Source organism: Puma concolor, chromosome B1 (genome assembly GCF_028749965.1).
Source record: "Puma concolor isolate L17-30 chromosome B1, mPumCon1.1.hap2, whole genome shotgun sequence".
Taxonomy (NCBI): domain Eukaryota; kingdom Metazoa; phylum Chordata; class Mammalia; order Carnivora; family Felidae; genus Puma; species Puma concolor.
In genome coordinates, this window is record NC_141670.1 from 185,774,628 (window position 1) to 185,791,113 (window position 16,486).

At 40.4% G+C, this 16,486-nt stretch overlaps 1 protein-coding gene across 3 annotated transcripts in view; it reads right to left on the reverse strand.

The window, feature by feature from the left end:
* Positions 1–387: 387 nt before the first annotated feature.
* The window catches only part of STIM2 (stromal interaction molecule 2), a 151,694-nt gene continuing 135,595 nt past the window's right edge, over positions 388–16,486 (reverse strand). For all 3 annotated transcript variants that reach the window (XM_086705273.1, XM_086705272.1, XM_025921775.2), the window contains 2 exons: positions 7,376–7,649; positions 388–2,057 (listed from right to left, as the gene is read on the reverse strand). In XM_086705273.1, coding sequence (XP_086561399.1) covers positions 1,580–2,057; positions 7,376–7,649 — 752 coding nt within the window. In that variant the 3' untranslated portion in view covers positions 388–1,579. The remainder of the gene's footprint in view (positions 2,058–7,375; positions 7,650–16,486) is intronic.

Consider the following 16,486-nt stretch of genomic DNA (forward strand, 5'->3'; position numbering starts at 1 on the left):
AGAGAATAAACCACCACAACTTTCAGGAGACTTCAGGTGACTGTTCATATTCTTGATAAAGTATTTCTTTGGAGCGTATCTCAAATAAACTTCCTATCAATCAGCATTTTCATCTAAGCGGGACTGGGTTGGACATTACATATTTTAGCCATAATGCTAAAAAAGCCATCCTAATACGTATCCACTATTCATCCAAACATCCATCCACACTGCATTAACCGCATCATTGATGACTGAATTTTTAAAAGAAAAAGTATTTAGGCAAAAACTCCCCAGATGTGACCGTGCTTTTCTGCTCTATGTGACCACCTCCACAGTAAAAGCTACCCTTACAATAACCTAGTTGTTCAATGAACCCCAAGCTTTACAAATTGATACGACACAATCTAAATGCACCATAAATTTATATTTGTTAATCTTGATATTAGAACATTTAAACATTTCAAACTACATACAAGTATGACAAACAATATAAAATGGAAAGAAACTTGTTGACAACTTCCAAATCACTATTTCTTATAGTGCAATTAAGCAACAAGACCGCTTACTGAGCTTCTCCAGAAAATGTATAGTGTTTTCAGTGGAGTGTTATCAACAAAAATCAACACAGTCCCACAAAATAATGTCTCCAATTTATTATCTTTTCCACAGTACAAATTCTTCACAAACCATAACTTCTTTGATGTTATTCAAAGTCTGTAAACAAGTGCTCGAATCCCCACGTCCCCAACCTCAGCTTAAGCTTGTGAATGTTTAAGTCCTTCAATCAAGTTTTAACTCTTGCACATGTGTAAGGAATCAAGAGCCTTCTCTCCCTAAATTATTTATATTTTATCATACAGCCTGCAATGCAGTAAATCACAGTGAAAGCCCTGGGAAAAACAAAACAACATGATCTTTACAGCAGGACTTGAAACTTTATAATATTAAATGCATTTAAAGAAGCTTCCCATAATAAAAGCGTGGGTTTTCATTTCCAGAAATCAAGTCAATTAGAAACCCTAGGTTCTACTTAAAAACCCATTTTGATCTAAAAGTGAAAACAGTCCCCTATCCATAGTCATTTTATAAACTCTATACAGTTTCACTTGCAGAGATTTTTTTTTTTTTTTCCAGTCTGGAAAACGGTAGTGCAATTAGTTTTACTTTAAGTTATTTAGTCCAGGATGTAAATAGCTCTGTGGAAAGATAAGAAGATGGTGTGGTAAACAAGAACTTTTTGCAAGCCCATGCTGGCTTACTAGTCCATTAAAGCTTGTAAGTCCATAGTGGCTTTCAACAAAATGTTGTATATACATCACTAATAACAAAGCAGAAATAAATAGGCAGAAATGACTGTAAACTGTCTCATCTCTTAATGATTTCTCAGTAATAACTGGCTTGATGAACTGATTATATAGTCATTTAAATAAGCAGACAGTAGACAGTTGCCCTTAGGACACTCCACTGTGGCATCCAGTCTGGAAAGCCCCAGTGGAGTTACATTCCTAAAATTAAAACAAAAAAAAGGGAGGGGGTGGAGGATGGGAGGTAACAGTTTAAAGATGCCCCTTGAACGAATTCCATCAAGTCAGCCAGTTCACTTAGACTTCTTCTTAAAAAGGCTTTTAATTTTTGATGGCTTTTTGCTTTTCTCTCCGTGATGACAAAGATCGTGTGGGATGCTGCTTATCCTGGCGACGTGTGGGGCTTCCTGAACTGCTTTGCTGTCGTTGCCAGCGGAGGAACAGGATGTGTGGCGAGGTTTGGGCACCGGGATGCCGCTAGAGAGCTGGTTCATGCTACAGGATTTCTCCAAGATGCCATTGTACACTTTGCTGGCAGGACTGAAGATCATACTCTTCGTTTCTGTCAGACCCACACAATCAGGAGAGCCCCGCGAGGTATCTGCAGTTACCGGGGACTCTCCTCTGGATGAATCCTCTAGAGAGAGCTCATCCCGCGATATCTTGCGAGGAGACAATGTCTGGTATATCTCCAGGCTTGAGGGAGGAGACTGTTTCCTTCCAATGGAAGAATTTAAGGAGTCACATTCTGAAGCCGTGTCTGGTACTTCCCTGGATGAGAGGGAGACAGAGGTAAAATCTTAAATCCGTATTTTTTAAGACTACCAGCCGACACTGTGATTAATTCTAACTAAAACAACTTCCATTTTTTAATCTATCAACATGTAAATGGGAGAAATGCTAAAATTCTACACGCATTTTGACAAAATCGGAAACTTACTACTTTAAATAATACAACTTATCAAAGCTCCATGCTTAATATTTACATGAACTATAAAAATGGAATCTTCCAATCTAAGAAACATAACTCAAGTTACACCTTCTTCAATTGTCAGACAAATAAAAATGTTTAAATTTTACAGATTTAGTAATTTTATTTCAGCTACTTTTGTGTTTTGTTTCAATACTATTTTTTCTTTCTAAATCACACAGTTGACATTACATATCTTAAAAGATGAACTTTAGTCACTGTCTCTCCCTTTATTTTTTTGTCATTAAATTGATGAAATATATCTTCCTGAGGTAGGAAGAAAGGAATATACTAAGCTAAAATGTTAAGTTCTCCCAAGTTTAAAAATGGGGGAAGGAAGCTGAGGTACAATTGAGAGGGGGGGATGGGAGGTGAAAGTCAATGACATAACACTTTTTTTCTTAAGTTTATTTATTTATTTTGAGAGACAGAAACAGGGCTCGAGTGGGGAAGGGCAGGGAGGGGGGGGAGAGGGAGAGAGAGAGAGGGGGGAGAGAGAGAGAGGGGGGAGAGAGAGAGGGGGGAGAGAGAGAGGGGGGAGAGAGAGAGAGGGGGGAGAGAGAGAGGGGGGAGAGAGAGAGAGGGGGGAGAGAGAGAGGGGGGAGAGAGAGAGAGAGGGGGGAGAGAGAGAGGGGGGAGAGAGGGGGGGAGAGAGAGAGGGGGAGAGACAGAGAGAGGGAGAGAGAGAGAGGGAGAGAGAGAGGGAGAGAGAGAGGGAGAGAGAGAGGGAGAGAGAGAGGGAGAGAGAGAGGGGGAGAGAGGGGGAGAGAGAGGGAGAGAGAGGGAGAGAGAGAGGGGGAGAGAGAGGGAGAGAGAGGGAGAGAGAGGGAGAGAGAGAGAGGGAGAGAGAGGGAGAGAGAGAGAGGGAGAGAGAGGGAGAGAGAGAGGGAGAGGGGGGGAAGAGAGAGAGAGAGAGAGAGAGAGAGAGAATATCCCAAGCAGGCTCTGCACTGTCAGCATAGAGCTCGACATGGAGCCCAATCCCACAGACTGTGAGATCAGGACCTGAGCTGAAATCGAAAGTCAAACACCTAACTGCCTGAGCCCCCCAGGCGCCCCAATGCTATTTTTAAAAATGCAGACATTCAATAAATTCTCACGGGTTTATCCCTTTGTGATTTTTGCCCCTGCCCCTTCTCCACAGTAAAGAGAGAAAATGAAAAGACAAAAGTTCACAACCCCAAGGCCAACAGATACTAAATGCGATCAGCCATTACTTCAAAATATACCTCAAATCCAACCCTTGTCACTCCCCCACTGGCACTGCCCCTCTTTCTGAACTACCCACCCCCCTGGACTCACCTCAAGGATTGTGATGGCGTCCTAACAGGTCTCCCTGCTTCCCTTCTTGTTCCTCCCTCCTAACTACTTCTCTACACAGATGCTGAAGTGGTTTTTAAAAACTCACAGCACATCATTTACTTGCTCAAAACTCACTAACGCTTCCTCCCATACTCAGGCTAAAACCCAAAGACATTGTCCAAGTCCACAAAGCCCAGCAGGATCAGGACCATGGTGACACCTCCAGCGGAAGGCCACCATTCCCTGTCTCATTACATCATGGCCTCCTCCTTGTTCCTCCCAACGTGCCGATCTCGTGACTCCCCCAGGGCTCTTGGCACCTGTTTCCTCTGCCTCCATTTCCTTCCCTCCATCTCTACATGGCTTATTTCTCAATGTCTTTCAGGTCACTGCTCAACTGTTCTCTCTCCAGAGAGACTTCCCCTAACCACTCTATCCAGGAAGTATTCTCTTTCTTTTTACCTTTGTGTAGCATCCCAGAAAATTCCACTACCTGAAATGATATTTTGTATTAACTTTTGATAAGACATATCCAGAAGATATGTCTTTCTCCAGACATAGATTTTCTTTCTCCAGAAGAAAGAAAAGTTAATGAGCACAGGGAGTCTTTCTAACTTCTGTATCCTCTGCACTGGAGTAGTGGTAAGCTCACGGTGGGTATTTAATAAATGTGTGATACACAAATGAATGAGTGAATGAACGAACAAACAAACGGACGAGAGACAGATGAAAGAAAAGGAGAAAAGATCTCAGATAACGGAGATCATGTCTAACTTGTTTTGATATGTACCACACATGACACAAATATTGTTCACTCTCTGAAAGAAACGGTAAGAGATAAAAAGTAGAGTCACGGTAACAAGTAGGTGGCAACAGGAATAAGGTGGGACAAGGAAGAGAGCTGAAGACACAAGAGAAAGGCAAGAACACAGATGATCATGATCCACCAGCTAGAGCGAGGCCAGGACCTTGTCTTACTTGTCTTGGCAGCTCAGGTTATTAGCAAGTGCACGGCATGTGGCAAGGAACTAAGTTCATATTTATAGCGTAAATGAACCGAATGACCTCTCACCTCAGATGACCTGTGATCACTCTCATTATTCACATAGTGATATTACTTCTGACATGTTTTTCATGTTAATACCGTGTTTTAAACCTTGATCTTAGATGGCTCAATGTAACTGGTCATTTCTATGTATTTTACACATGTATGTGAAGATTGTTTCTATTATACTACAAGCTCTCAGAAGGTACAAAATCCCCTGGGCAAATAAAGACTTAAATGATGCTTTCACACAATACAGTTACACGTGCTGCAGACTTTTTAAGTGCTTTTACAATATGATAATGGGGAGTGCTTACAGAGGGCACAAGGCAGCTCAGATAAAAAGAAAGGACTCAGAAATCAATCGCTGGTAGGGAATTTTCTGTTAGCTTCCTTTTGGAGTGGATACCCATTAATTATACAGCATATATCACTGTTCCTTGAAGCTGTTCAGCTTCCAGAACCAGAAGCTGATTTAGTTAGAATTTTATAAATTTACTTCTACTCTGCTATGTGATTTGGCTGCTTGGTGTATGAAATTCTAAGCTAGGTTAAAAATATTTCAAAAACTGGTCTCTAAAATCTAAATAATATGTGAAAAGAATACTGATCTAAGTTAGGAGACCTAGATTCCTGTCCTGGCCCTGCCATTAATCAGCCACACAACCTTGGGCAAATCACTTAATGTAACCGGGACTCAATTTCACTGTCAAAGGAAGATAATCTGATTAATCTCTAAAATTACTTCTAGTTCTAACATCCTAACTCCAAAATAAATAATGAAGTGTTGCATCTTCTGCATAACCAGTCAGCTTTGGAGTGCAGGAATGGTATAATCTGTGAGCACTTTTTTTTTTTTTCAGAACATATATTCTTCGGAATGTTGAGCTTAATTATGTGTACCATTTATGCTATTTTTTTCTATTTCTTTCTCACCGTGAGGAATAGGTGAATTCATGCAAGTTTAATGCCTATGTAACAAGACTCGAGGTAAGATGTAAATGAGCATACATGTACATAATGCAGAGAACATAAAAGATCAGTAAACAGTAAATGTTATTACTATTACTGTTTTGTAAGGGTTCTAGTGGTTCATCATGTAAGAGACTAAATAAAGAGGAGAAAAAGTTTTCTGAATCCAGATTCTCATATTTACTGTGCATTTCTGACATTGCTATTTGAAAGGAAGACTAAACATTTCCATAAACGTGAAAATTCTACTGGACACAGAGCTCTAGCTTTCCTATTAATTTCCATAAGCCACACAAATTGGTTCTGTCAGTAAAGCCATCTTGCAGGTGGCCAAGTTTTACTGTGCAGATTATACAAAAATCTAATCAGAAAGTGGTATCCAAGCAAAGCCACGTCAAATTCTCCAGCTGTGATGATGATACAAACCTTGGACTATCTGCTCAGTAACATGCTATGATGATCTTGGCTACTCACAAAGTTGACTCTCACTAGAGATAAAACAATCATGTGTGAAAATTATCATTTGATGACGATGCCAACTAAAGAATCACATGACAGAGAAGAGCCGCAACAGGTCACCGAGAACAGCCAGCCATTCCCTCTGCTTTTCTTTCTCATCTGAGGACAGAAGACTTTGGGGCTACACGGCTGCTAAGTGTTGCCAAATCAGAAGCCAGCGTCAGTTTTCCTGTCGCTTACTATCACACCGCTCTGAAGACGGACGCGGTTTAGGAGAGAGCCTCCGATCAGCAGGGCTCGTGGAGCACGGTGGTCCTTTGGCTGGACCGAACACACCGCTGCTCGGCCCACTTTATGCCAAGAAATTCATGTGAACGTAACGCCCTCCTTTAAGTTCTTAACATTTTCTTCCACCTTTGACGCCTGTTAATTCCTGTTCATTAGCCAAGTACTAGCACACGACAGAAAAAACCATTAAGTGGCAGCAAGTATTTTAAACACTCAGTCATATTTAATGTTTGTGTTCAAGTATATTTAAGTTCATGCCTTTGTGTTTTACATATAAAACTGCTCACAAGACAAGTTTGTGCTCTGAGACTTGAGTCAATTGTGTGCAGTGGTCGGTCTCTAAGCAGTTATATGTCCGAATATCTACCTCTGTCTGTGGTGGGCGGAATTCTGAGACGCTCCCCAAGTTTCTAGCTCTGGGGTACACACACGTCCCGCCAATCATTCTATCAAACGCGAACAGAGGTGCTGCCATGAAGGGGCTCTGCAGATGTCATTAAGGCCCCACACCAGCTGATTTTCATGCAGAGAGACGGCTATCCAAGTGACGAGTGAGGCTTTTAAAATCGGGTCCAGAGATCAGAGACAGGGGACATCAGAGATTCCAAGGGACCTGTCAGAAGGCCTAGTCTCTGAAGACGGAGGCCACGCACAGCAAGGGCCACTGTGCACCCGCCAGGAACTGGCAGCAGCATGGAAGCAGCCTGAGAGCAGGTGTGGAAACCGGGACCTCCGTGCTGTAACCACGGGAAGCGAACTCTGTCACAACCAAAGGAGTCGGGAGTGGCCCTCAAGCGTCAGGGAAGAACAAAGCTAGGCAACCACCTTGCATTTGGCCTTGCGAGTCCCTGAGCAGAAATCCCAGCCACAGCCAGCTTAGACTTTGTCAAACAGAACCTGGGGCTAATAAACGGATGCTGCCCGAAGCTGCTAAGTCTGTGGTCACTCACTGTGCAGCAACAGAAAACTAATCCAACGCATCACTCCGACCCACCCACGCCCACCTCCCCACCACCCAGCCCAATATCTACTGTAGTCGATTCACTGCAATACCATTGCTTTTCAGCAGAGAAGTATATGGCCTCCTCCTCCTCCTCATTGCGATAAAGGACAGGGCAACTTGACACCGAGAGGATATCGGGGTCCGGGGAAGGCAAGGAGTGCTGTGGGTGCTGAGGGTGCTGGGGGTGCCGGGCGTGGACCTGGTGAGGGGCGTGCGGAGGAAGCTGTGCGCGTGGACACTGCGGAGAGGCTGGCACGATGCTGCGGCGGGAGCGGCACAGGCTGCTGCTTCTGGCTAACGACCCAGCGGGTTTGGCCATGGTCCCTGAAACGAAGCACAAACACACATGCACATGAGACCAGGGCTGCCTCCAGGCACACCGCGGACGAACACGCGCGCGCGCGCGCGCACGCACACACACACACACACACACACACACACACACACACACACGGGAGAAGGGCTCTTACTACCCGCCACCCCGGATCGGGCCCTCGCTGGGTAAGGACCTGCATTGGTCATTACCCTCCCCCATCATCTCTACTGCTTCTTGGCAAAGTTCAGAAATAAAAAATTAAAGTGTGATAAAAATGAAAGCAGGTTTAGAAAATAAACAGAAGAGAACATAAACACACGAGGCTCTAACATGAAATTTGGCATTCCTGACCACAAAGTCTTGAAAATTTATCCAAGATAGTAAATCTTTAAGTTAAAAAATCAATACAGCATATTAAGGAATCTGTACTTTGTTGCAAAACTCTGTTAGTTTCACCATTACAGGATGAAAACTATCAGAAAAAAAAAACAGGCTGTATTTTTCAATGGGTATCTCTCGAGATCGTGTAACTTGTTTGAACTTCAAGAAGGTTTTGTTTTTTTTTTCTCATGTTTCTAGTTTTGATTTAAATTCTAGTTAGTTAATGGGGCGCCTGGGTGGCGCAGTCGGTTAAGCGTCCGACTTCAGCCAGGTCACGATCTCGCGGTCCGGGAGCTCGAGCCCCGCGTCAGGCTCTGGGCTGATGGCTCAGAGCCTGGAGCCTGTTTCCGATTCTGTGTCTCCCTCTCTCTCTGCCCCTCCCCCGTTCATGCTCTGTCTCTCTCTGTCCCAAAAATAAATAAATGTTGAAAAAAAAATAAATTTAAAAAAAATAAAAATAAAAATAAATAAATTCTAGTTAGTTAAGATACAGAGCAATATTGGTTCCAGGGGTAGAATTCAGTGATTCATCGCTTACATATGCTCATCACAAGTGCCCTCCTTAATACACATCACCCATCTAAGTCTATCCCCTGCCAGCCTCTCCTCCAGCAAGCCTGTTTGTTCGCTGTAATTAACAGTCTCTTATGGTTTGCCTCCCACTCTTTAAGAAGTTTTTACTCAAGGGTCATTTGAACACTGTATGCATAGTCTCCCAACCAGTTAGGCAGAGGTCAGACAAAAACTTGTTTCCTGAACACTGATGACTGTGGAACTAACCAAAGTCTTAGATCATCTTGTTTCTGCTGCCAGTCTCTGCCTAGTCCCGTGCAAGTAGAAAACTGCCCCTACACACTTAATATCTTCATAGAATGGGCACTCCACGTCCTTGCCTTAATTGAAACCTAACCCCCCGAAGTCAGAACAGCCTTCGCAAGCTGACGCTGCTCCCTGTTGTGTATACCTCATGTGCTGCAACACCAGAACATCAGGTTGGTGGCCTTCTCATTCCCCAACACTCTTCTCTGGAAACCCTCACTCCTGCGACCTTTTATAAAAACATGTTCTTTCTGAAGCTAACACTGAGCCACTTGAATCTGCCGTCTCTACAACCCCACTCGCCCCACCTCCCAGTCATTTCCTTACCTATCTGCCGCTTGAGCAATCTCACTGGTAAGACCGCCCAACACCTTAACCACTCATGGTTTCCCCTCTTCTCCAGACATTTACACCGCCACCCACTCAAACCCTGTCTTGCCCTAGTCATTCAGCGCTGCTCCATTTTTGGTATTATATATCAAGACGGCAGATGGACAACTGAGATTCGGACCATGTGTCTACCTTTCTAGTTCACTCTGCTCCTTCCACTTATCTGTCCCATTCTCTACTCCAAGCCCAAGCACCTTAACTCTTTTGTGTAGTCCTTCTGTTGCCTTTACTTGCATCTTCTACATCCCAATAGCATTTAAAAAATGCAGACACAATAAACCTAAAAAAACAAAATGCTAAATAATAGCAGCGACAAAACACTCTTCTCCATCCTCAGACTGTTTTTCAACTGACAGATCTCTCTTCCTTTTATGAAGAATTTCCTCTGTTACTTTCTCCACTACTTCATTTTATTTCATTCGGAGTGTAAAGTGCTCACATACAATTTTGCCACAACTGTTCTCAACAATTCATAATCTACTCCCTTGTTGCTAAATTCAACAGATCGCTCAATCCTTCCCTGACATTTGACCAGCACCTGACATTGATTATTACTCTGTCCTTCCCTTGACTTTTCTAAATGCATTCACACACTAGGCTCCTTTTACACAACAGAATAAAGGAAAATAATAATACAAGTGATCACCTCAAATTACACAGGAAAGAATTTGGTGAAATTTAACATCCACTGATTTAAAAGGAAAACCTTTCTTAGTAAAACAGGAATAAAATTAATTTCCTTAAAAGCAATCTACCAAAACCAAAACCAAAAAGAAAAAAAATAAATCACATTTCACGGTGGAGAGCATTCCCTTTAAAGTCAGAAATGGCAATCGTTATTGCCTGCAATCACTGCTATTATTCAACATTTGACTGGAAGTCTCAGACTACAAAATAAGCGGGGGGGGGGGGGGGACATAAGGACTGAAAAGGAAAAAAACAACTTATTACTGCACACACAAAAAATCCAAAAGACTCATATGAGAATTCACTATTTCTGTATATAAGACTTAGCAAAGTCAACAGCAGTTCCCTAGACATCAGCAATAAGCAATTTCACATATAATTTTTTTAAGAAAGTTAACGTGTAACTACCAAAAAAAAAAAAAAAATCCTATGGGGATATCCAGAAATTAATCTATTTATTTTTTTTCAGAAATTAATCTTTTTAGAAAAGATGTGCAAGAACAGTAAAGAGAAAAATTTAAATTTTACTTAAAGACATAAAAGCAAATCTCAATAAATAAAATTTATGAGTAATAACTCTTCCCAAATGCATCAATAAATTCAAAGAAATTCCATTAAAAGCTCAATGAAACTTTTTATGGAATTTCATAAGCTAATCCTAAAATTCATATTGGCCAAGAATAACAATTCTGAATTTGAATAATAAAGGACGATTTAGATCTAGCAAACCCCAACACATACTATCAAACTATAAATAGCAACTAAAGCAGAATGAAAGCAATGGAACAAAACAGAGAGCCTGCGAGCACGTGTGCACCTGTGGAGAGAAGTGGAGTTACAGATGAGCAGGGAGAGAGCAGGAATGAGGCTGGGACACCTGTTTATCCACACATCAGGAGACAGATTTAGATTCCTATCTTGCAATATGAACAAAAATAACTTCCAGGTAGATTAAAAGACTAAGGGATTAAAGCAAATCTAAAAAAACTTTTAGGAGGGGAAACATCTATCATCTTCTAAAAAAGACATTAAAAAACACAAATCAGGTTCACCAATTTGTCATTAGAAATGTTCTTTTAAAAACTCCTATGATTGAAAAAGAAAACAACAGAGTTCACTAAAAAAGAAAAGCCAAAGCCTGAGAGAAGCTATCTACAACCATCAAATAACCAGACACAGACAGCAAAAAAAAAAAACCACTACAGGCCAATATCCCTGATGAATATGGATGCAAAAATTCTCAACAGGATACTAGCAAATCGAATTCAACAACATATAAAAAGAACTATTCACCAAGATCAAGTGGGATTCATTCCTGGGCTGCAGGGCTGGTTCAACAATTGCAAATCAATCAATGTGATACATCACATTAATAAAAGAAAAGAACCATATGATCTTGTCAATCGATGCAGAAAAAGCATTTGACAAAATTCAGCATTCTTTCTTAATAAAAACCCTCGAGAAACTCGGTATAGAAAGAACATACTTAAACATCATAAAAGCCATTTATGAAAAGCCCACAGCTAATTATCATCCTCAATGGGGAAAAACTGAGAGCTTTTCCCCTGAGATCAGGAACATGACAGGGATGTCCACTCTCACTGCTGTTGTTTAACATAGTGTTGGAAGTTCTAGCATCAGTAATCAGACAACAAAAGGAAATCAAAGGCATCAAAATTGGCAAAGATGAAGTCAAGCTTTCACTTTTTGCAGATGACATGATATTATACATGGAAAACCCGACAGACTCCACCAAAAGTCTGCTAGAATTGATACATGAATTCACCAAAGTCGCAGAATACAAAATTAATGTACAGAAATCAGTTGCGTTCTTATACATTAATAATGAAGCAACAGAAAGACAAACTGATCCCATTCACAACTGCACCAAGAATCATAAAATACCTAGGAATAAACCTAACCAAAGATTGTAAAAGATCTGTATGCTGAAAACTACAGAAAGCTTATGAAGGAAATTGAAGGCGATACAAAGAAATGGAAAAACATTCCGTGCTCATGGATTTGAAGAATAAACACTGTTAAAATGTCAATACTACCCATAGCAATCTACACATTCAATGCAATCCCAATCAAAATTGCACCAGCATTCTTCTTGAAGCTATAACAAGCAATCCTAAAATTTGTATGGAACCACAAAAGACCCTGAATAGCCAAACTAATATTGAAGAAGACGACCAAAGCGGGAGGCATCACAATCCCAGACTTTAGCCTCTACTACAAAGCTGTAATCATCAAGACAGCATGGTATTGGCAACAGACACATAGACCAATGGAATAGAATACAGACTCCAGAATTGGACCCACAAAAGTATGGCCAACTAGTCTTTGACAAAGCAGGAAAGAATATCCAATGGAAAAAAGAGTCTCTTTAACAAATGGTGCTGGGAGAAGTGGACAGCAACATGCAGAAGAATGAAACTAGACCACTTTCTTACACCATTCACAAAAATAAACTCAAAATGGATAAAGGACCTGAATGTGAGACAGGAAACCATCAAAACCCTAGAGGAGAAAGCAGGAAAAAACCTCTCTGACCTCAGCCGCAACAATTTCTTACTTGACACATCTCCAAAGGCAAGGGAATTAAAAGCAAAAAATGAAGTACTGGGACCTCATGAAGATAAAAAGCTTCTGCACTGCAAAGGAAACAATCAACAAAACTAAAAGGCAACCAATGGAATGGGAAAAGATATTTGCAAATGACATATTAGACAAAGAGCTAGTATCCAAAATCTATAAAGAACTCACCAAACTCCACACCCGAAAAACAAATAATCCAGTGAAGAAATGGGCAGAAAACATGAATACACACTTCTCTAAAGAAGACATCCAGATGGCCAACAGGCACATGAAAAGATGTTCAACGTCACTCCTCATCAGGGAAATACAAATCAAAACCACACTCAGACCCCACCTCATGCCAGTCAGAGTGGCTAAAATGAACAAATCAGGAGACGACAGATGCTAGAGAGGATGTGGAGAAACGGGAACCCTCTTGTACTGTTGGTGGGAATGCAAACTGGTGCAGCTGCTCTGGAAAACAGTGCGGAGGTTCCTCAAAAAATTAAAAATAGATCTACCCTATGACCCAGCAAGAGCACTGCTAGGAATTTACCCAAGGGATACAGGAGTGCTGAAGCATAGGGGCACTTGTACCCCAATGTTTTTAGCAGCACTTTTCAACAATAGACAAATTATGGAAAGAGCCTAAATGTCCATCAACTGATGAATGGATAAAGAAATTATGGTTTATATACATAATGGAATACTACGTGGCAATGAGAAAGAATGAAATACGGCCTTTTGTAGCAATGTGGATAGAACTGGAGAGTGTTATGCTAAGTGAAATAAGTCATACAGAGAAAGACAGATACCATATGTTTTCGCTCTTATATGGATCCTGAGAAGCTTAACAGAAGACCATGGGGGAGGGGAAGGAAAAAAAAAAGTTGGAGAGGGAGGGAGCCAAACCATAAGAGACTCTTAAAAACTGAGAATAAACTGAGGATTGACGGGGGGTGGGAGGGAGGGGAAGGTGGGTGATGGGCATTGAGGAGGGCACCTGTTGGGATGAGCACTGGGTGTTGTATGGAAACCAATTTGACAATAAATTTCGTATTAAAAAAAAAAAGAGAAAATATTAAAAAAACAAAAACAAAAACACTCCTCCAGATCAGTAAGGAATCTTGGGAGAGATTCCATAGTAGGAATAAGCAACTCAGATAGGAAGAAATCTAATAATTGAAATGGTACTCAACCTCAAAAGTCACCAAGGAAATAAAAATTGTAGTAACACTTTGGTATCATATAATACTCAGGCAAGTCACAAAAGAAATCAGATTATCCCAAGTACTGGTGAGGATAGAGGCAGAAAAGCTCTCATAAATGGTGGGTATACAAAGGAACAGAGCCATTTTGAGAGCGACCTCACAATGCCTAGTAACAGCTGCCCTCCCAATGACTGAACGCGATCCATTTTCCAGGTATCCACCCAGAGACTCTCAAACTCATGCATAAAGGAGATAAAGGTAAGGTAAGGTAAGGATGCTCACTGCAGTACTGTCTGCAAAGGCAAAAAAGTGCAAAGAGCCTACCTATCTCAGGAGAAAAATGGATAAACTGTGGTTTATTATCATGAATAAACAGATACACTGTGGTTAAATCATTAAACAGTTATAGTGAATTTAATGTAGTATATTTATATTTAATGCAGTATACAGAAAATTTCTAAATATATACTTGTGAGCAAAAGGAGCTGCAAAACATTACCTACAGTTTGATGAACATTTATGTATAAATATATATGTATGTATGTATATATGTGTGTGTGTACATATATATATATACACACACACACACACACACACACACACACACACACATTTAATTTGAGAAAGAGAGCCTGAGACAGGGAGAAGGGCAGGCAGAGAGAGAAAGAATCTTAAGCAGGATCCACATTCAGCAGAGCCCTATGCGGGGCTCAATCCCACGACCCTGGTATCACGACCTGAGCTGAAATCAAGACTCAGCCACTCTACCGACTGAGCCACTAGGTGACCCCCGTGAGCAAAGTTTTAAACAATTTTGTCTGTTGTTTATAGATACATCTGCATATAATAAAAGTAGAATAGGCTCTTCTTACAACTTGAGAAGAGTAGGAAGGTGAGGCCATGTGCTTTAGCTGTATGTATAATAGTTTATTTTGGGCAAAGAGATGAATTAAGGCAAAATGTTAAAATCTGTTTATCTTTGTAGCAAGTAAACATTTTATTTTCAGTACTTATAAGTACATCTGAAGGACTTAATAATTAAGAACTTTTAAATAAATTGCAACCACATTCCCACAGTGAATATTTAGCAGATACTATAAAATAGGAGAAATCTATCATCTCTTCTCCTACCCACAAGGAGCCAAGCTTTGACAATATTTTCTCTCCTTTATTTAATGTTTGTTTATTTATTTTGAGAGAGAGAGAGAGAGAGTATGAGCAGCGGAGGAATAGAGACAGAGAGGGAGACAGAGAATCCCAAGTAGGTTCCGTGTTGTCAGCTCAGAGCCTGACACGGGGCTTGATCTCATAACCCACGAAACCATGACCTGAGCTGAAACCAAGAGTCGGGTGCTTAACCGACTGAGCCACCCAAGGCGCCTCTCTCTTTTTTATTTATGCAAAATTAAACACAGACGGTATTATTCTGTGTACAGTTCTACAATCTTTTACTTTGCTTTCAACACACCACAGGCATGTTTCCTTACCGTTATTTCACTTAGACAATTTACACATAATCATGGTACAAATGTAAAACTTTTCAGAGGGCATATAATAAAACGGCCTTCATCCTGCCCTAGACTTCATCCTACCATAGCAGAAGAAATTGTGCTTTCCTAACTAAGCAGAGTGCAGTATCACTGTTGTGCCACTGGGTGGAAGTAGAGCTCTCAAAGTGCAATCTTTGGCAGGAGTTCTTGTTCACAAATAATGAATTTGATCACAGAATTTCTAAAACATCATACTAAATTTAAAATCAACTTTTATATTTTTTTCAATTTCAAATTTCTCTGTATTTTACAATCACTGAAAACTTAAGGTAATTAGCCACAAAGAGCTATATTTTGCCCCATCAAAAAGAACTTCAAAACAAAAAAGTCAAGAAAATAAATTAGTTAATTTAGGGAACATATCTTCATGCATACTTTTGATACTGAAGAATTACGGATTCTGAGGAGGAACTGTGACTTTAAAAAGCTACAATTTTTAAACAAAATCAAATACTTATGAATCAGTGTTGCATTTGGCAAGTTTGAGGACATATAGTTCAAATAAACACAAGCTGACAATATTCCAACAGCAGAGCTGGCCCAGATCTAGGTATAACTTTGCAACTGTAACCACCCCGCAGCATGGGGCCAGTGAAATGAGCACATTCCAGCATTCACTGCATTTATAATCTGTCCTCTCTTCCCTCCTAAGAGTCTGGTGGCTCCCCAGCTGACTCCTGTTATCTGTCTGCCATTAAGCCTGAGAATTAAAGCCACAGAAATGAACCCAAGCGCATAGTCATTCACTATCTATCTGCAAATTTAGGGCTTTATTTCATAAAAGTTTAAAAATTAGAACTCTCTGTAAATCATAACATCAGGAAAACTGTAACAACTGGATAGAAAAAATTCAAACTGGAAAATGTTTACATACGATTTGTCTTGAGACTAAAATTTCTATGTAAGTTTTCAACCAATCAATAGTTAAATTCTGTTTTCCATTCTTTGGAATCTTGTTCTACCTACACTGTTTCAAAAAGTCAAAGATTGGGAGAATGAATCGGGCAGGCAATAACAAGGATGAAGAGTTTTTCAAATGATTTCTAATATAAGAATACACCCATTTTAAATTCAAGCTCTCCAGAACTTTGCAAGAAGTCCAAATATGTATTAATAAATTCTAAAAATAATTAACAAAATCTAAAATACTTAAATTTCACTTTCCTACCAAAATGCATTCTTTACAATGTAAAAATTTTCAAAGAATGCAGCATAACAAAGCAATAT